The sequence below is a fragment of the Phocoena sinus genome, chromosome 9 (assembly GCF_008692025.1).
Source record: "Phocoena sinus isolate mPhoSin1 chromosome 9, mPhoSin1.pri, whole genome shotgun sequence".
NCBI classification, from domain to species: Eukaryota; Metazoa; Chordata; class Mammalia; order Artiodactyla; family Phocoenidae; genus Phocoena; species Phocoena sinus.
In genome coordinates this window covers 20046987-20068047 of record NC_045771.1, presented here as the reverse complement: position 1 = coordinate 20068047, position 21061 = coordinate 20046987, and the positions used below count along the sequence as shown (strand labels likewise).

The 21061-nt window shown below is 40.0% G+C and overlaps 1 protein-coding gene and 1 pseudogene across 2 annotated transcripts in view; one reads left to right on the top strand and one right to left on the bottom strand.

Moving 5' to 3' along the window:
• The window catches only part of CHCHD3 (coiled-coil-helix-coiled-coil-helix domain containing 3), a 314451-nt gene that overhangs the window by 195720 nt on the left and 97670 nt on the right, over positions 1-21061 (bottom strand). For both annotated transcript variants that reach the window (XR_004351461.1, XM_032643324.1), the window contains exon 4: positions 17496-17613. Coding sequence is in view for 1 of the 2 variants with exons in the window: in XM_032643324.1 (XP_032499215.1) it covers positions 17496-17613 (118 nt within the window). In the remaining variant the exon portion in view is untranslated. The remainder of the gene's footprint in view (positions 1-17495; positions 17614-21061) is intronic.
• LOC116759493 lies at positions 18734-19848 on the top strand (annotated as a pseudogene).

Here is a 21061-nt window from a genome sequence, read left to right as displayed (position 1 = left end):
CATCTCAACAAAAACGATGCTATCATGCTTAGAGACCAGAGGGACCCACAGCTATGGACCCAACTGCTCATAGGGCAGAGCTCCAACATGCTACAAAGTCCTGCACAGAAAAGCCACGAGGGCAGCAGCAGTTCTTAAGGGACTGAGGTTCCCCCAGAGAGGAAGGATTTCTGCCTCCAGACTGTCACATCTACTCCTCTCTGGGTTGACTTGCCAGCCCTCACAATCACATGAGCCCACTCCCTAAAATAAATCCATCTTTACATATGTGTGTGTGTACGTGTATATAATATACACACGTACACACATGCGCACACACACCCGACTGGTTGTTTCTCTGGAGAACCCTAATATAGATTTACCGAGTATTAAGCCTAATATTTGTATAGTGTTGTGCAGTTTTAAAGAATGTTTTCAAAAACTTTGTCATCTCACCCAATTATCAAAATTTTTCAAACTCAAATATAAAAGTTCAAATGCCCTGAATAGTTATAAAGCAATCTATAGGTATAAGGTAGCACGCACACATACCAAAAAAAAAAAAAAGATCAAGAGGTTGAATTAGGGCATTAAATACTGAGTTAACTGTTTTTATTCCCTTAGGGTTAACTCCCTTTCTTCCTAATCTGTAACTATTTCAGACACAGTTTCAGACAATTCCTCCTAATAAATGTAAACTCCATTAGGGCAGGGTTTTTTGTTGTTATTGAGGTTTTTTTGATGTATCCCCAGCATATAGATCACAGTGCCGAGCCATATAGTAGATTCTAAATGAATAATTCCTAAATACAAATGCAAATGAAATACATACATACACAAACACACACATAGGTATATACATATGAGGGAAAAGCAAGAAGAGAAAGTTCACTCTTGCTAAATTAATGGGCACTAGTTGTGATGGGCAAGCTATGTTTTAAATTACTGTAAGAGCTTTGCTATAATTCCACATAAGTACAATATAATCTCGTAATCATACAATGAGGTCTATCAATGATCATTATTCACTGTATTCGATGACCATATTGCTGCCTCTTTGTTTCAAGGTAAGAGCAGAGAGAAGTCAGGGACATTGACTCACTACCTCAGTACTCATAATAGTGGTCTTGAAGATAACTGACAAATAATATGGGCCTTTCCCCCAGTATTTAAGAGAAATTATGGCATAGGCACCAGTATCACTGTCTAGGAAGTTATAACATTAATCTTTTCCCAGATACTTAAGGCTCCTAGGTGAGGAGACAGATAAGTGGTAGAACAGGCAGCTGAGAAAACTGCGATATATAAAGGAGAGACAGAAGAGCTGGTTAGCCAAAGACAAACATGCACCCACATCACTCTCCTGAAGAGCTATCTACCCCAAATGCCCTCTGAATACCTGGCTTACGATGCAGGGAGGCTGCCCATCCTCAGTGAGGCTTCTCATCTCAAGCCAGTCCAAGCTTGTAGAATGATCCCTGACCTTTCTGTTCTCTGGCCTGCAATCCTTGGAGCCTATCTGGAAACCATGACTGAAGAAGATGAAAAACTTCCTAGAGAAAGATTTAAGTGCTGGTCCTCACTCTGTCACTCTATCCCTAAGAGCCCTGGGCCTCTCTCTTCACAAACAGAAGAAGAGGAGGTTAGGCAGGGTGATTTCTACTGTCTCTTCAAGTTTTACCAAGAAGTACAGTGATCATGCAAGATGATTTTGCCTCCATCTACACCAAGGCTGATTGGCCTCTGAGAAAGGAGAGAGAAAGGAGCTCGAACCCAAACAGCAGGCTCTGAGCAAAACTAAGAAACGGCCACAGCACTCTGACTGTGAGGCTCTCGTGTCAAGGGGCATGTCCTCCAGAGCACATGATTTTCAATTCCCTTTATTCAACGACATTTGGAAGAAGAGAGGCCCAACCCGGCACATGGCACAGGGGCTATCACTGAAAACGGCTTCCGGCCACCTGTCAAAAGGCCCCAGTGAAGAATTAATTATTTTGGTGAACTGGTACTGCACATTTAGAAGCCTAGTTTGCTAACAGGCCTAGAAGTTTACAGAGACTTACAAATCAACTAAAAGGCCAAATTATCACTTTAAAATAAGAACCACACCTGCCAAGAACAGGCATGTGGGACGTCTAGCCAAGACATGTGCTTTCTACAGGTCATCTATGTGGAAAGCCAAATCGTAACTGGAAGGTTATTCGATGAGCTTTATGACCTGAAAATGTGCTGGCATGAAACTAAGACAGCTTGCATTAAGGATCTGCATAAGAGGCAGGCATCCATCAGGACCACACAATTGTTAAACCAGGGCTGGGGTGGGATGGACTCAAGAATTGCTTATCTTTTTGAATCTTTTCTTTCCTTCTCTATATAAAACTCTAACGTAATAAGTAATGACTGAAGATATCTATTTTTTTTTGCTATATATAAGTAAATTAATACTTATTCAATTCAGAGAATCAGGTAAACACAGAAATTGTTTAAAAAATATAAGGAAAAAAAGAAAGAAAGAAAAAAACAACCTACAATCCTATACCAAGCTTTCTGTCTGGGCAGATACACAAATATTAAAGAGCATGTTGGCTTTTATTCTACTAAACATCATAATGCAAACTAGTCCCATGATATTAAATAATCTTTTTAAAACTTTAACGACTGAAAAAAAATCAAGATCGACATACTGTTTCTTTGGACGTGTTAATATGGTCAATCAATGACAGGCAAGTCTTGTTCTGAAGTCAGAGTATGTTCTGAACTTTATCTAAGATGACTTTTTCTCCCTTGTTTTTAAGTTACTGAAAGGAGACTCTTCCTGCGCTCCACAAGCTCAGATCAGACCTCCCAAAACGAAAGTGCCCTGTCTGGTTAGAACCTTTAGGCCTTATAATAAAACCTCCACAGTGACATGGTGGCAATGTGACACACTAATACCTCATCATGGTAACTGGGAGAGGAGGAAAAGGTGTGTCCCCCTTCCCCAAATACCAACTAGCATCTTTTGTGCCCAGGTAACAGATGTGTCTATCAAAAGCGGTCAAACTGAACACTCAGCACTTTTCCCCCTTAATGAGAGAGAGGGAAATAAGAATTCTGGATCAAACTGAGATGAGTGTGAGGCAATGCCAGATCAGTAAAAAGTATACTTTGGGGGAGGCACAACCTAACAATAGTGTCAAATCACATCACTACTCTGCCCACATGCAGGACGAGCTCTAAGCCCCCAAACTAGGTTATGCTCACGTGACAAACTTTTTTCAACTTCCAACAATGTCTATACTACAAACCTGGGAAACAGCTCCCAAAGCCTTGTATCAAACTGTGGACACTTTAACAACAACCCCTTAATACACAAGCAGCCTATTACACTTGCTTGTGTCCTGTCTTCAATGACATGGGGACAGGAATATCTTTTGTACAGCTTCTCTAGGATGACAGACATTAATAGAAATGCATGGATGGATTTACGGCTGGCATGGATCAATTTCCAGTTATTTTACAATTAGCAAAGTCAAACAGGCTTTGCTACTTGCCAGACAAAAAGCTAAATCTACCCTCACCCCTTCATAAATCCTGAGAAAAAGCCAAAGAAACATGAAAACTGATGTATTTGGAAACAAAGCATGCCAAGACAAGATTATAACCAACTCAAAGCTGAGAATCAACTAACAAATGTATCTCCAGAACAGAGCTTGAGAAACTGGCAGTCTTGGCAAGTCACCCTCACTGACAGCGGCATAACCTTTGCTGTGATCAGAATTGAAGGGAGGCTTTTTCGCTTCAAGTAAAAGATTTCTGTCAGGGTGAACATATTTTAATCCACCACATGCATTTGTCCCATGTCATTTACAAGGACAAAACCTGACTACTTCAAGAGTCTGCTTTTGCTGTGTCACTGTACAGGCCTGTGTACATGTTCCCAAGGCTCGCCGAAAACATTAAAAACTCAGAGGAGGGAGGAGAAGAAGAGTGGGGAAGCAATGTTATACACGCAGAGCATGTGCAGAGCTAAAGATATACCTTGGAAATGGTGATCTCCAAGATGGAGGAGATACATGGTGAAAATATGCTGCAGGAGGGTTGTTGTTTAGAACTTGCTCTTTTTGGTGCCTTCAGGGTTAGAACTGAGCCAGTTTCTTTAAAATATATTAAGTTCTTCAAGGAGTTAAAAGAAAAAGTTTGAAGCACCAATACATTCTCTGACCCCCATGCATGGCAGGAACATTCCAAAAATGTCACTGTCCATGGGTCGCAAATTTAACACGGGGGTTGATGTTAGGAAAGGAAGAAAAATTATGTCAGGAATGGGCAAGGTAGAGATACAATGGTCATATTAAAAATTAACAAATGATTTTTAATGAGTTAAAGAAACAAATGGGAAATAAATGGAAAATGAAGTAAGCATTTGAAAAGACGAATCTTTGAACTTATAGGTGGTTTACTATAACCCAGAAATTTAAGGCATTTAACACAGAAAGGTACTTAACAGTCATTTTTTAAAGTTATAAAGTAGATCAATTTCTGTGGCTCTTAATTTGATTGTATATATATATTTTTTAATGATATCAATTTAAGTCTATTTTCCTAACAATGGTCTGAGTTTTCATTCTAAGCCAATAAACACATATTAGCAAAAAAATCCCATCTTCTTATATCCAAGAAAAGAACCCCTCTCATTTTGACCCTTTCAATGTACAGTGACTGCTAACAGCATTTATACTGTGACTATGATTAAATCACTTCTACTAATCAGAATAAGTTTTCAATAACAAAAATCCAATTTAACCAAGGAAATACAGGCTTTCAACTTTTTCTTTTTTTAAATGGACTGTTTTTAATAACTAAAGAAAATTAAAATAGATGTGACTCTTGGAATTGGTAACCTATTCATAAAACAAAATTACTTTATGAAAAGTCAATTTATAAGTATATAGAACTTTGCATTCTCTAAGAACTCCTGTATTTATATATTTATTCATCGAGGTAACAGACTTAAAAGAAAAGTACATTCACAACCTTGTCCTCATTTTAAACAAATGGAAACAAAAGGCATAAAGAAGAAAAACAATTTGCCTAAAATTACATGGAGTAGTAACTGGGCGTGTGGGGCAGGGGAGGTGCGGAGGGAAGGGTATTTCAGATAAGATTACTGTTCAAAAAACTCTGGAGAAAAATAGTAGAACAGTTTACTCTCTAATAATTTTTAATGATACAACTTGGATGCCTGCTACATTTCAAAGACACGGAATCTACACAGATGTTGGCAAAAGCATTTAAGTTGTTTTAGTTTTGGTTCACATAAAGAAAATATCCAAAACAATTATTCCTTCACCCACAATATAGAATATTAATCTATATGTCTGAATGAAACTCTTCACCTCTTTGCGTCCATCCTTCTTTCATCTTTCTAAAACTCTAGAACTGACAGCAAGAATTCATTAATTGAAGTTAACACAGTACCTGTCTTGATCCTACTGTTTGCAAATCATGTTTAAAATGTTTTAAGACATGACAACTACATAAATGCAATATATGACCCTAGAATATACCCTGCTCCAGGAAGAAAATTTGCTATAAGGAACATTATTGGAATCTTGGTTAAAAATTAAAATATTACATCAATGTTAAATTTCTTGACTTTGACAGCTGTACCTGGTAATGTAAGAAACACACACTAATTTTTTACGGGTAGAAATACTAAGGGGGCTAATTGGCATGATGTCTGCAACCCACGCTCCAGTGATTCAGAAAAACGTGTGTATGTGTGTGCACACACATACGCGTGTGTGTAGACTTTACAAGAAAAACCTGTGGAATATCATCACTCTGAATTTTCCCAAAGTTCAATGAAAACACAAACCACAAAACTGACTGAATCCACTGCATAAGTGAAGTAGACATTGTTAACATATATTACAGTTACTCTTAAAAATAATCTACTGCAGCAAGGGACTTCCCTGGTGGCACAGTGGTTAAGAAGCCGCCTGCCAATTCAGGGGACATGAGTTCAAGCCCTGGTCCAGGAAGTCCCACGTGCCGCAGAGCAACTAAGCCTGTGTGCCACAACTACTGAGCCTGCGCTCGAGCCCGCAAGCCACAACTACTGAAGCCCAGGCGCCTAGAGCCCGTGCTCCTCAACAATAGAAGCCACCGCAATGAGAAGCCCGTGCACCTCAATGAAGAGTAGCCCCTGCTCTCCGCAACTAGAAAAAGCCCACGCGTAGCAACGAAGACCCAACGCAGCCAAACATCAATTGATTAATTAATTTAAAAACAATTATAATCTACTGCAGCAAGCCTATCTCTATTTCCCTCAACAAGCATCCTGCCAGACTAGTGCATCTTTATTATCCAAAGTAGAAAGTAAGCTAATCATCTCTCACCTCCCCTGAAAATAAAAAGTTTACATTGCACATAAAAAAAGGAGGGCAAGGGAATGAATAACTGCTATAAACCAAGTCCTTTTGTATCTCTATCAACCTCTCCCAAAATAGAACAGACCGTAACAAACTTTTTTTTTAATAAGTCCACTCAAAATAGACTTTATAAAAGTATACAGTTAACACTTCATTATTCTTTGCAATGTAGAGATTCACACGAGAGAAATTTTTTGGAATACTGAAATTTACCTGAAGTGCCAGAAGCTTTTTCAATTCACAACAGTTTAGATGGAAGCGTTAGTTCTAATATGTATTACTACACTCCTTGTTTTTAAACAGGTTATTCTTAGCCCCTGATAGTGTTATGATTATGAATGCATTATTTCACTAGGCAGTAACACACAAGGCCTATGAGTGGCCAGGGCTGCCTGCCTCTATGTTGAGTAGGCCCATCACGCTATGATGTTTTGTAGCCCTGTGTGTGCTCATCATATGTGTGATTTTTGGATGCCTGTTTCTGTTTATGTCTGTGGTAATTTCTGTTTTGTCCATGTGCCTAGGCCTAAAAGCCCCTCACCCTTTCTAATACAGTGGGCCCAATCCACTATAGGCTAAAAACATAATAATAACTGAATTTGCTAAATTGTGTGCCAAATAACATCACCTAGGCAGTAGGGATCCAATTTGTAGCTCTGGCTCTATCTTTGTGCAACCTTTGGGTTTACAATCTTTTTGAAACAGAAATAACAGATGTCCTATCCATATCAAACATTTATTAACACCAAGTAAGCTGCTGGACTTGAAAGCCCTTAGTTAAATGAGGAATACTAGAAACAAGTACCAACTGTTTTTGTTGTGATGCTGGTTATTAATATAGGCCATGAGCATTATGGCACTACCTAGAAACACTCTGTGACTCATTTCGATTTCGGAGTTATGATTCCAGGCCATCAACTAGCTGTGTTCCTGAGATCAGATAGGCTAAGGAAACTGTAAAAGGATCAACATTTAATGTCTAAGCTGAAAATGTATACAAATAGGTTTATAATAAACTCCAATAAAACTGGCCCTGTGACACTGATTGGTGTTCTTTCTTATCAAGAGAATATTCAACACAAATCTGGAATTAAATTTACAGTCAGTGTTTTAAGCAGGCAGAGGAAATTTAAACACACAGCTAAGTACAGGACCTTGCAGCCACTTGTCGTAAAAGATGGACGAACGGGGAGAAGTTTGCTAGAAAACTCCTCTAAACTTTTAATCTCATCAACAAATTTCTATGACAATGAAGACATCTGATAAGTTTACCACAAGTAATCATAAATTATTGGTGCTGATCATTCCATTCTATTTTTTTGAAAACAGCTTGGTGGCTGAGTAAATCATATTCTGCCTGGGGCTATGCAGCTCACCTCGCATTATTTCAGAATCATCTAAAATGACTCATTTTTCTATTAAAATGATGAATGAGCTAAATGAGGTATGTAATAAATACTGCAGGTTTGTAAACAGATTCCTGCTCTCTGGAGAATGGAGGCCTTACTTCATTTGGTAATTCTGCCCCTTGGTATTTTCAGAAGAAGTCATCCTTAAAATATAGTTAGTAAAGAAAATCGTGGAGAGAGTCACATTGGAACAAAATGTTGAAATGTCTTTATGGTGAAGGGAATAACCCCAGGCTACATGACAATAATCCCTCCCACTCCCCCAAAGCAGGGCACAGTTCAAAACATCAAGAAACACAGAAAGAACATAACTCAATCCCATTTAGGAATCATATCTAAGCAACAAAAGCAGGGATACATAAAAGAAATAAATACAGAGCTGCTCAAGGATGTTCTTCAGCATTGTGAAGAATTTACTGTCCAATAAACAAAAATGAAGCAGACCTCACTGCACATGGTATGTCACCTAGTAAACATTACTGCTCTTCAATTTACTACTGAATTCACTAAACTAGAGGTCCACGCACCACAGGCTGAAAGCAATTCTCCAAGGCTATATCAAAACTGACAGTTCTGGGACCTCCCCGGTGGCACAGTGGTTGAGAATCTGCCCACCAATGCAGGGGACACGGGTTCCAGCCCTGGTCCAGGAAGATCCCACATGCCGTGGAGCAACTAAGCCCGTGCGCCACAACTACTGAGCCTGCGCTCTACAGCCCGTGAGCCACAACTACTGAGCCCGCGTGCCTAGAGCCCAAGTTCTGCAACGGGAGAGCCACTGCAATGAGAAACCCATGCCACGAAGAGAAGCCCCCGCTCACCACAACTAGAGAAAGCCCGTGCGCAGCAACGAAGACCCAACACAGCCAAAAATAAATAAAATTAAAAAAAAAAACTGACAGTGCTGAGACTTGCCAGGGAGACAAACTGGAAAGATTGCTGTTGAACAAAAAAGGAGCACGTTTGCCTTAGAGTCTCATTCAGAACATAATGTGCAAAACTCTCCTTTGGGATTTGGAAGGATTGATAGACTTCATTATGCTTCTGTTAAACTTTTAATCTGTTACAGGTTAAAGCAAACACTGAGGGCCATAATTCTTAGCCTCTTCAGTAGGAGATGAGATTATGATGTCAGTTCAATAAAATTCCAAGGCCCTAATGACAGTTCATCGCAGACCTGGCAGTGAAGCAAATAAGTTAACAATAAATGCCAGGGCATTGTAAACAGATGGAATTATAACCAGCCCTTTGCACCTTAGCTACCTATGGATTTTTATTCAATGCTCTCCATACCTCACCTTGACACCCATAATGACCCAACTGACGGGATGCCAATAAGCTATTTATGGCAAGGATACAACATATGACACCACTCAACAGGTGTTGCCCTGAGCCCACTAGTTTGCAAGAAACTTGATGATTTTTTTTTTTTTTTTTTTTTTTTTTTTTGCGGTACACGCGCCTCTCACTGTTGTGGCCTCTCCCATTGCGGAGCACAGGCTCCGGACACGCAGGCTCGGCGGCCGTGGCTCACGGGCCCAGCTGCTCCGCGGCATGTGGGATCTTCCCCGACCGGGGCATGAACCCGTGTACCCTGCATCGGCAGGCGGACTCTCAACCACTGCGCCACCAGGGAAGCCCTTGATGAATTTTTAAAGTGCATTCAGAATGACAACAGACAGCACACTCTAAGCAGAGTTGCTCCTCATAGCTGTCTTTAAATACAACTACTTGTTGGCAAGAACATCAACAGCATTATACTCAACTCTTCTCTAATCATTTTGTCAACAGGTCTCACAGACTGAGATAGTTCCTTCAAAAAAAGCAACACCAGCAAATTGCAGTCACCTCTACATTGTGTTCACTGGACAGACTCACCAACCTCGACAGTGAGATTTAATCTCCACTCTGCAAAGAACGCTCAGCCATTCTCTCCTCTAGGCCCTTCAATATCTGTTTAGCATGACATCAGGTTTCTCTAAGGCTATTTGGTAATGTTAAGATCCTAGGTATTCCTGCAAATCTTGATGGGGAAGGGGTCTGACTACATACATTTGAGAAATACATTCATCTGGTTAAGATTTCATTATACAAGCAATACTGAAATCTGCAACAGCAGCCCTATTCTTTCCGGGCTCTTAACGTAAAGACGAGGTTGGCATACTGAGACAAAACTTGTTTCTCTTTTTCTACTACTGTGGCAAACAAACATACCAGAAGGTGCCCTGCCACTCCATGGAATATTTGACTAACAGTATCTTCACAGGGCTGTATGCATTCCAGCTAACAACAGTAATGCTGCTTTAACATGCACAGGAGGTAAAGAGCACACAAGATAACAAAGTACATAAAGGGAGAAGATGGGATACGGATGCTTTGTCCTGGAAACTATAATGGCCTGCTGAATCCAAACATTTACACAGGAGGCAAAACGATGCTGTATGCCTCTGCCCCCACCTGTCTTGAGGGCCGCTGCCCTTTACATTTCCTGGTAAGATAGGAACTGAGCAAGAGACAGGAAGAATGCACTTGCAGATGGATCCTAGGTCCCATTCTCACCAATAACATTGAGGAAAATACCTTATGCCTAAATGGCTTAAATCTCTGACATAAAGCAGAAATTCTATATTTAAATCGTCCTCGAAAGTGAAAGCTCAAAATCATTAACTTCATTTTTGGCATTCAAAGCAAATTAATGTGCCATGCATGTCAGAACAATTGGGGATTTGTGTCTATAGCAAGAAAACCAGCCCAGGGCATATATAACCAGTGGGAGTGTGCTAATAGAGATTATAACTGAACTACTAAATTGCACCCAAAAAATATAGCAATTTTTTTTTTTTTTAAATGGCTGCATTGGGCCTTTGTTGCTGTACGCAGGCTTTCGCTAGTTGCAGCGAGCGGGGGCTACTCTTCGTTGTGGTGTGCAGGCTTCTCATTGCTGTAGCTTCTCTTGTTGCGGAGCACGGGCTCTAGGCATGCAGGCTTCAGGAGTTGTGGCTCGCGGGCTCTACAGAGTGCAGGCTTAGTGGTTGGGGTGCACAGGCTTAGCTGCTCCGTGGCATGTGGGATCTTTCTGGACCAGGGCTCGAACCCGTGTCCCCTGCATTGGCAGGTGGATTCTTAATCACTGCACCACCAGGGAAGTCCAAAATAGCTAACATTTTTAAAAAGGATTTTTAAGTGCCCAACAAGAGAACCCAGGATAACCAGTGCTACACTGCAACTTCATTTACCTGGTTAATTTTAATGATACTAAAAGCCCCAAGTGATCGCCCTTACCTTTCTTCAACACAGAACTTTTGAGCATGAACTATGTTGATCATTTCAAAATTACAACCCCAAGAGTATTCTCTGCCCTTGGGCAGAACCTCACTTATACTTGGGCAGCAGTGGTATTCTTATCTATTTCCTTTAATTTAGTCATTTTCCTCCAGACCCCAAATTCAAAACCTTTTTCTCTTTACCATGAAATTTCAACTGTCACAGTTTGAAGCACAAACAAAACACAGAACTGAAAAGCACACAGCACAAAATTAATCAATTCTTCTTCTTGACTGCTTCACTGAAGCATTTCAGACAAAAGGGAAACTGGGGATGAAAAGTGACATTTTGGTGAAACAGCAGCTTAAATTTGCAAAAACTGAATTTATGCATCCAATTACCCTAATTTTTTTGTGTTATTTTCTCTAAACACTATGAGGTATTACAAATTCAAAAATTGTAACTTAAGTAGAAAAAAAAATCCAAGTTACAAATGACCTTCCCCACACACCCTATACTTGACTGGAGATGGAGATTTAGGAAAAGCAACCAAATCTAATTCATCTTTGCATCCCCAGCAACTGACATCACGTAGCACATAGTAGGTGTCTTATAAATTTGTGATGAAGGGGAACTCAGAAGAGGATGATCTCTGTTTCCATTCATTCCCTCTTCTATTCCATCCTTCACACTTCACTAAAGAGAGCTATCAAAATGCCCGCATTTGCCACTGCATTTCAAACCTTTGCGTGTATGTACTCCATGGTTCTTTGGGTTGCATACGAGCTCCTCATGACCTTAGCCCTGCTAACTTCTTCTGCCTCATCCCTCAACACTCCTTACCCTGTACTTCCCATTCAGCAACTCCTTGTCGTATCCCAGTGCCCCCAGGCTTCCATGCTTCTACCTGCAATACTTTAGGTTGGACCATCCCTACTCCTCAACCATACAGGCAATTCCTACTTGTATTTCAAGATTCCACTAGGGCACCACTTCCCTAGGAAATCTTTTCTTGTCTTCCCCACTTCCTCTCCTCCCATTTCTACGACCTGAGTAAATTCAATTCTTCATTTATTAAATCAGCAAGCATTTATTGACTCTTTAGTCTTTACCAGGCACCGGTATACATTAGGCTCTCAAATGTGTGAATGAATGAATGCAGACAGCAATGGGTTAAATGAAAGTAAATCCCTGCTTTCACTTACGTGAGGATTCTCACAAGGATATAAGTAGCATGGCTCTATCACAGACTTAGCACTTTTTTAAAAAAAAAAGATTCTTTTTCTTTTAATGCGGACCATTTTTAAAGTCTTTATTGAATTTGTTACAATATTGCTTCCGTTTTATGTTTTGTTTTTTGGCCTGGCTTGAAGCCACACCCCCCCACATTAGAAGGCGAAGTCTTAACCACTGGACCTTCACAGGAAGTCCCAGACTTAGCGCTTCTCAACATTATTTTTCGTGTATCTGTCTCCCACATTGCACTAATTCCTTATGGATTTTGTCTTTTTCGTTTATACATCCTTAGTATCCAGCACCGTGTTTTTCATACAGTAAGCACTCAATAAAACATCGGTCCAAAAAGTGAGAGAGGGCTTCCCTGGATTTCACATTTAGTTTTATAAGCTCCAGAATCTTTAAGTAAATATTTCCTTAAGTAAGTAAATTGTGGCTTCAAGTCTATATTAAAAAAGAAAAAAATACTACACAGTTCTGTGGTTATAACAAGAAATTACTGATGTTAAACCAGCATTGTTTAGTAAGACAGAAAGAGTGAGTCAAAATTTTAATTGACATTTTAAAAAGAAATCAAATATAACTACAAAGTCAAATAAGCACAACCCCCTACTCTTTAATTTTAAAAAAAATCTAATGACACAGCAAATATTAGATTTAGATGTAGGAGATCTCAAAGATACACAAATGTCAAGTCACATTAACTTTACAGGTTTCCTGGCTCTGTCCTTTTAATTAGTCTTCATTCTTTACAGAGTTGCTTTCCTGCTCCTAAGCCACAATCCTTTCATGTGATTTTAGTTAACATTTTCATGTGGATACAGTTATCAGTAAACTGCCTCTCCAAAACCTCTGGATAGAAACAGCTGATGAAAATATTGGTACCAGTCAGTGAGAGGTACAGTGAGGGACTGGTATACTCTTCTTGAATCAAGAGCAGGACGTAACGGCTTCTCCAGCTAACGCAGTTCTTCCGAAGTGCCAAGTTTTCATCTGATCCTATTTTAAAACTTCAGCAACAGGGCCATCATGACTTTGCCCTTCAAAGAGCTTCAATAAAGCTAGCTGCTACAACAACTGTGGGGGAAAAAAGCCTGGACTCACATCTAAGGAGACAGCAATCTAAATGTCAACTGTTCGTGGGCGGAGAATGGGAAGGGGGAGGAGAAGTTTTATCTCACAGCACTAACATTATATCAGTTTTTTTCCCCCTAGTTCTACTGAAAGACAGCCTTCCAATTCCTTCAAATGTGTGAAATCCAACCTTTACTTTCTTGCTGGCTGCAATATTTGGGTACTAAATAAAGAGGAACAAATCAATGTTTGGCCATCACTCAAAAGAGTCCCACATATTAGGGTTAAGAATGGCAGCCATGGGGGGTCCAGCACTCAGAGCAGAACAGTTCTTAGGGTGACACTCACAAGAGTCATGGGTTCTGAGGATGCCCACTCCCACAGCTGGGGATCAAGGCACTAACAGACAATACAGACTTGAAGTCATGTTCCACAGCACATGTTATACAGGATAGTGGGATGAAGAATCTGAATCCTGGACTATTTACGTGGCAGGCGGGGGCGGAGTAGCAGAAAGAACCTTATGCTCCCTAAACATTAACTATACGTGCAACAATGCTATTTCCTTAGTAATTTTTTCTAAGGTTTAATTATAGTAAAATACACATGATATAAAATTTACCATTGTAACCATTTAGAAGTGTTAAGTTCCAGAGTGTAAAGTACATTCACACTGGTACACAACCAATCTCCACAACTCTTCTCATCTTGCAAAACTGAGACTCCATACCCATTAAAAAGATCCAGGTGGCTCTGCAGCGCAACGGATAGCGCACTGGACTTCTAGTGACGACAAAGCTCTCCATTCCTCCCTCTGCTCAGCCCCTTGCAACCACCCTGCCGTCTTCCGTCTCTGAATCTGAATACTCTAGATGCCTCATATAAGGACAGTAATACAGTATTTATCTTTTTGTGACTGGCTTATTTCACTTAGTATAATGTCCCCAGGGTTCATCTATGTTGCATTATGTGTTCGAATTTCCTTCCTTTTTAAGGCTGAATGACACTCCACTGTATGTATATAACACGTTTTTCTTTATGCATTCATCTGTGGATGGACACTTGGACTGCTTCCACCTTTTGGCTATTATGAATAATGCTGCGATGGACAAGGGTGTACAAATATCTCTTTGAGGTCCTGCTTTTAATTCTTTTGGATAAAAACCCGGAAGAGTGGATTGCTGAATCATAGGGTGATTCTAGTTTTAATCTTTTTGAGGAACCACCATACTGTTTTCCAAAGTGGCTGTACCGTTTTACATTCCCAGAACATCCTTGCCAATACTTTTTATTGTCCGGTTTTTTTTTAAATAGTAGCCATCCTAATGGATATGAGGTGGTTCCTTAGTGACTTTTACATTTTCTAAATTTTCTATAATATCCCTGTATTATGTTAATAATTAGAGGAAAATTCAGTGCAATACATTCAACCATTAAATGTGATCATGCAAATACATACTTAGTGGTATAGAAAAACCTTTATCATATAGTCTAAATTATTTTAATCTGAAGGTTACTGTAAGAGTTACATAAAACTATATATACTACTATCTATGTTTGGAGAAATACAAATACACATATTAATATAAATACTTTATACAGACTCAGTAATATGAAAAGGAATATAAAACAATAAACCAGAATGTTAACAGTAATTATCTCTGGATAATGGTAATCTAACTCATCTTATTATTTCTGTATTTATTTTCTGATCTTTACCCAATGAATATGCATGTCTTCTACAATAATGAATAACAACAATGAAGGGGGTAATTTGGTAAAGAAGTTGGGAGTCACCAGGTACCTACATTGCTGTAGGCAGCCATGTTGCTGTGGCCATGAACTATCACTTAAATGTCTGAGAATGCTCAAGCCAGGATGGGAACCTCTGAATCAGCTATAATACTATTACATAAATTCTACTTTTAGTCTCAACATGCTTTGAGGGCTCTGTTTAGCCAATATTATGATAGATGCTGAAATTCAGGAGTTCTGAGTACAGTAATTTGCCACCCATACCCTACAACCCCTGAATCAGTAAAAAAGAGACCTACAAAACAGAATATACAATGCCAGCTTCTTATGCTTAACCTGAAAACAAAAAAACAGACAAGGAAATAGAGAGGATTTATAAGGTACAAGGAAAAAATGTGAAGACATACTGCTCCAACCCAACTACATTACATAATATTCTATTTACTGTTAGTTAAGAAATTTTTTTATACTTTCACATTTCTTGTGAATTCTCTCCTTTTTTATGCCATCTCAAGTGCCTGTGTGTGCATTTAATGAGCTTTTTGAAAAATCCCAATCTGCTTATCTCTCTGAACTAAAAGAACAAGGCAATATATTCAAATTTAGGCCGAGAAAAGTAGAGAAAAGAGTGCTTCAAAGAGAAGAGGCAAAAGCTGGGGCACAAAGAAAAATGCCAACCAAGGAGTCTTCCGCCCACTAGAAACCAAGAAGCTTGCTCCCCAACCATCCTCCACCATAAACACTATTAACACTCTCCACTCCATCCCTGGCCTTCAAATTGGGAGGCTGTAAAATACGTGGGAATGACCCTTCAACACACTGGCCTGATATGTTTTCAACTTCCTCAAAACAATCCTCAAACTTGGGAGCACAGCGGATGTCATGACTGAATTACTCAACACCTAACATCTTTAATCCTGAAATTATCCCCCATTCACAACGAATGACTTTCCTTCCACATCTCTTGGCCTCAGTTCCACTCAATGTGTGTGTCCTCGTGATGGCACCAACCGGTCCCTTGACTTTCCTTTCTTAGTCCATCACCTCTGCTCTGGCTTCACTGCCTACCCATTCAGCCTGGATCCTGGATTAGTCACTGAAGAAATGGATTCATTACATATCGGCTTACTTGTATATCTTCTCTATTGGCGTCTGGTCATAAGTTAGTCTCTCAAAGGAAGGACCAAGGGAAAAGAACAGGAGAGAAACTGACTCTTTTCTTATATTGTTAATGATCCCCAGCTGCCTGAACTAGGGACATCCCCCTGAGTCTTGCATCGAAAGTTCTCCACTATATAGTTACATTTTATCTTTCCAATGAGTTCCCAGCCATATTCCTATGAGCACTAAAGCTTCTGAGAAGTTAGAGAAGTGATATGAGGGTTTCTAGGAAGGCTAAAGTGAGGGCTGAGTAGTCAGGACCCCAGGCTTCACCCAGAACGGCTGCACTTTTATTTAACAATGGGAAGTTGTTAAATCAATCATGTTGCATGCAGAAAACACTATTGTTCAGCCATTAAAAACTACATTTCGGTTATATACAGAAAATGTTCATGATGCTAAACATGATGTACAGCACTATTCAAAGTCCTCAATAGGTAACAGACCCAGGAATAAGAATTGTCTAGAGGGAAACACCCCGGTGTAAACCGTGGTTACGTGAGAATGATAGATTTATGGGTGCCTCTTAAATTTTCTTCTACTAATAATCATTTTTAAACATGTTTATGTAATCTTTTTTTAAAATTAAATTTTTAAAGAATATTTTCTTTGAAAAAATTATCTCCTTTCTTATAAAAAATGGCTCCCCTTTCTGAAGCCCAGAAAGCAACTGATCAAACCTTACTCACCTTTGGGACTTCCCTGGCGGTCCAGCGGTTAAGACTCCACGCTTCCAATGCAGGGGGTGCGGGTTCAATCCCTAGTTGGGGAACTAAGATCCCACATGTCACGTGGTATGGCCAAAAAGAAAACCCAAACACTTTACTCACTTTTGCTGGAGTCTTCCCAGGCTAACATCTGGTGGTTGCCAGGAAGGAGAGAAACAAGCTAGGCTGCTCACCCCAGAGGTTTCAAATACAAAGAAACCAAAAGCAAGGGGGGTGGGAGCAAGCAAACAATTCCCTTCAGGCAAGATGCCTGTGTCTCCGTGATCTTTTCTTCAATAATTCTCATTACACCTGCCTTAAAGTCTTTGATGGTTAATCTTAGCAAATTGTCAGCCACTTGTAAAAGGCAAAAATAAAGAAAACCTAAGCAAAGAGAACATGAATATCATCCACACTGAAAGTTGGCAAGCTTTTCCCAAACATCAGAAGTTTCCTTGTAGACAAGACCTTTCCACTAAATCTTTAAAACTCACCAGGTGCTTTGCCTTAGCACGTTCCTCCTCACTTGATATCCTCTCACGAAGAATAGCTCTGGTCAACTGCTCATTGGCAAAAGCCTTCTCTGAGTCCAGTTCTTTGCTTTGCTTCAGTCTGAAAAGACAACAAAGGTCTAACTTAGAGGGAAAAAAAGAAAGATTTTGGTAGCTGACATCATTTTTTTAATGAAATACATTTAAGCCACAGATTTAGTAGACGAAATCATTTTGGCCTAAAATTTATCCAAAGCAGGTATATTTTCTAGTAAATCCTCAAGCAGCCTCTACCCAAGCATTTAAAATAACAGAATTCAAATACATCAAGAGGCTAATCAATCTGACTGCTGAATTCGTTTTACATAGATCTTCTTATGTCAGCTTGAAATCTGCCCACCTAAATATTCGATCCCTGGTGCCTCCATCTGCCCTCTGGAGATAGCAGTAATACATCTAATTAAAAAGCCATCCACAAGACAAATATTTGAAGGTAAGCATCATCTTCCCATCAAAACTGACTCAACTGTTTACTGAATACACGCCGCGCAATGGGCAAGGCACTGATGTCACAGTACTGCCAAGGACCAGTCACTGCCCTCATGGACCTGACATTACGGCAGGAACTAAAAACACGGTTAAGAGATCCTTCCTCCCAGCGAATGTTCCAACAATCTTTATCTGCAAAAATGGCCAGACCCTTCAATAGCAGGGCTCCTCACTTGTGGGATGACTCCAATTTGTCCCTTAGCTCCAAACCAAATGCAACACTGCAGACATGGTCCAGCAAAGTAAGACAACAGAACCTCACCTCCCAAGATTCCCACACAACACTAATTCTACTAATGAAGCATATGATTACATTAGGTCTATCAGTAACCTCATCACACAATTAGTTCACACTAAGTTACAATCCACTAAAACCCCTCCACACTGTGCATGACAAGGATAAATTACTTTGGCACCCATCTTCACCATAGTGTCCGGCACATAAAGGTATTCAGCAGTCACTGAATGAGAGTACATTTTAGTCTAATCTCATGGACGAAGATTTTCTGATTGCCTTTTCTTCTTTGAGAGAATAACCCCTCTATACCATCATATCCCAAAGGTATGAGCAATGCTTTAAAAAGAAAAAGTAAGGACTTCTCTCCAGAGAACCTCATGTAGGCTGGGCCGCCAGGGAACAAACAAGGCCCCTGAGAGCTCCACCTAGTTCGCAGGATAATATCCCACAGCAGGATTTGGAGTCAACAATGGCTAAACCGCAGGTGGTTGTAGCTCCTGTATTAATGTCTCAGCTGTCTGTAAACGCCCCTGAATTTTACCCATCAAGTTATTCTTCTAATTATACAGAATCCTATGAGGATGGTTGTGAGGATTATCCCACTTTGTCAGAATATATTCAGGATTTTTTAAATCATCTTTCAGAGTAGCCTGGCAGTTTTGAAACTGAAATTGAACAGTTTGCGGAGACCCTGAATGGCTGGGTTACAACAGATGATGCTTTGCAAGAACTTGTGGATCTCATCTATCAACAGGCCACATCTATCCCAAACTCCTCTTCCACGGGAGCTCGCCTCTGTAATTACCTGTCCCATCATCTGACAATTAGCCCAGAGAGTGGCAACTTCCGCTAGCTGCTACTTCAAAGATGTCGGACTGAATATGAAATTAAAGATCAAGCTGCAAAAGGGGATAAAGTGACTCGAAAACGATTCCACGCATTTGTACTCTTTCTGGGAGAACTTTATCTTAACCTGGAGATCAAAGGAACAAATGGACAGGTTACAAGGGCAGACATTCTTCAGGTCAGTCTTCGGGAGTTGCTGAATGCCCTCTTTTCTAATCCTATGGATGACAACTTAATTTGTGCAGTAAAATTACTGAAGTTGACAGGGTGAGTTTTAGAAGATGCCTGGAAGGAAAAAGGAAAGACTGATATGGAAGAAATTATTCAGAAAAGTGAAAATGTTGTCCTAGATGCAAACTGCAGCAGAGATGTAAAACAGATGCTCCTGAAGCTTGTAGAACTCCGGTCAAGTAACTGGGGTAGAGTCCATGCAACTTCAACATACAGGGAAGCAACACCTGAAAATGATCCTAATTATTTTATGAATGAGCCAACATTTTATACATCTGATGGTGTTCCTTTCACTGCAGATGATCCAGATTACCAAGAGAAATATCAACAGTTACTTGAAAGAGAAGACTTTTTTCCAGATTGTGAAGAAAATGGAACAGATTTATCTGGGGGTGGTCATACTTGGATGATACTGATGATAAGATAGACCCGGAGATAGAAGAAGCTTATGAAAAGTCCTGTTTGGTATCAGAGCATAAGCGAAAACAGTAAAATTAAATTTCAGCGTATCAATTTTATAAAGCAGTTTAAGTTACGCTGATTTATTTTTTTATAAATTTATTTATTATTTATTTTTCGCTGTGTTGGGTCTTCGTTGCTGCACGCGGGCTTTCTCTAGTTGCGGTGAGCGGGGGCTACTCTTCGTTGTGGTGCGCGGGCTTCTCATTGCAGTGGCTTCTCTTGTTGCAGCACACAGGCTCTAGGCGCGAGGGCTTCAGTAGTTGTGGCACACGGGCTCAGTAGTCGTGGCTCGTGGGCTCTAGAGCACAGGCACATGGGCTGAGTTGCTCCACGGCACGTGGGATCTTCCCGGACCAGGGATCGAACCCGCGTCCCCTGCATTGGCAAGCGGATTCTTAGCCACTGCGCCACCAAGGAAGTCCCAGTTCTGCTTTATTTTTATGATCAAGGACCCCTAAAATGTAAATTGACTATAATGACTCTAGAAGCCCTATCCTTGCACATGCTCCTTTCTTTCTTTCCCACTTGCCTCTAAGCTCCACAAGGGCGAAGACCTGGTCTGGGTTTTTTTCACTGCTATAACCCCAAGTGCTTAAAACAGCGCCTGCCCCACACAGTAAGTGCTCAAAAATTACCTGAGTAAACGCATGAATGAATGAGTGGCATATTTCCAACCACAGACAAAAATGGAAAACAAGTTACAGAAAACAGAAGACTGCGGAATTTACAAAACTAGACACAAACTGAGCCCTACAAAGGCCGAGCCACCATGACGGTAAGTGTCACAAGTGTGATGATCCCAGACCACACTAACCTAAAACAGAAGGGAGTTTTACATCCCACAACATTTCAGAGCCTCTGAAATACCTAACTCTGTGTGTGTGTGTGTGTGTGTGTTTTACACACACACACACACACAGAGTTATCAATAAACATTAGTGCAAGGCTTTGGAAGGGTCCCTGAAAAATCACCTTTGCAATTTTAGAAAAAAAATTTAGAAAATTTTAGAAGAAAGTTTCTCTTTCTTTCAATACCTAATACATCTAACTATGCTTGACTCTTGGCTGAAGAGAGATTGCAAGGGGCACAAATTGACCAAAGAGAAATTTTCCTTTCTTAATTCTTACAGTTACTTTCATTTATCCTTACAAATAGACCTGTACGAATTCTCAGATAGTTAGTTCTAAAGGAATAGCTGAAAATAAAATGAAAAGAAGAAAGGTCTGTGTGTGACTGTTTATG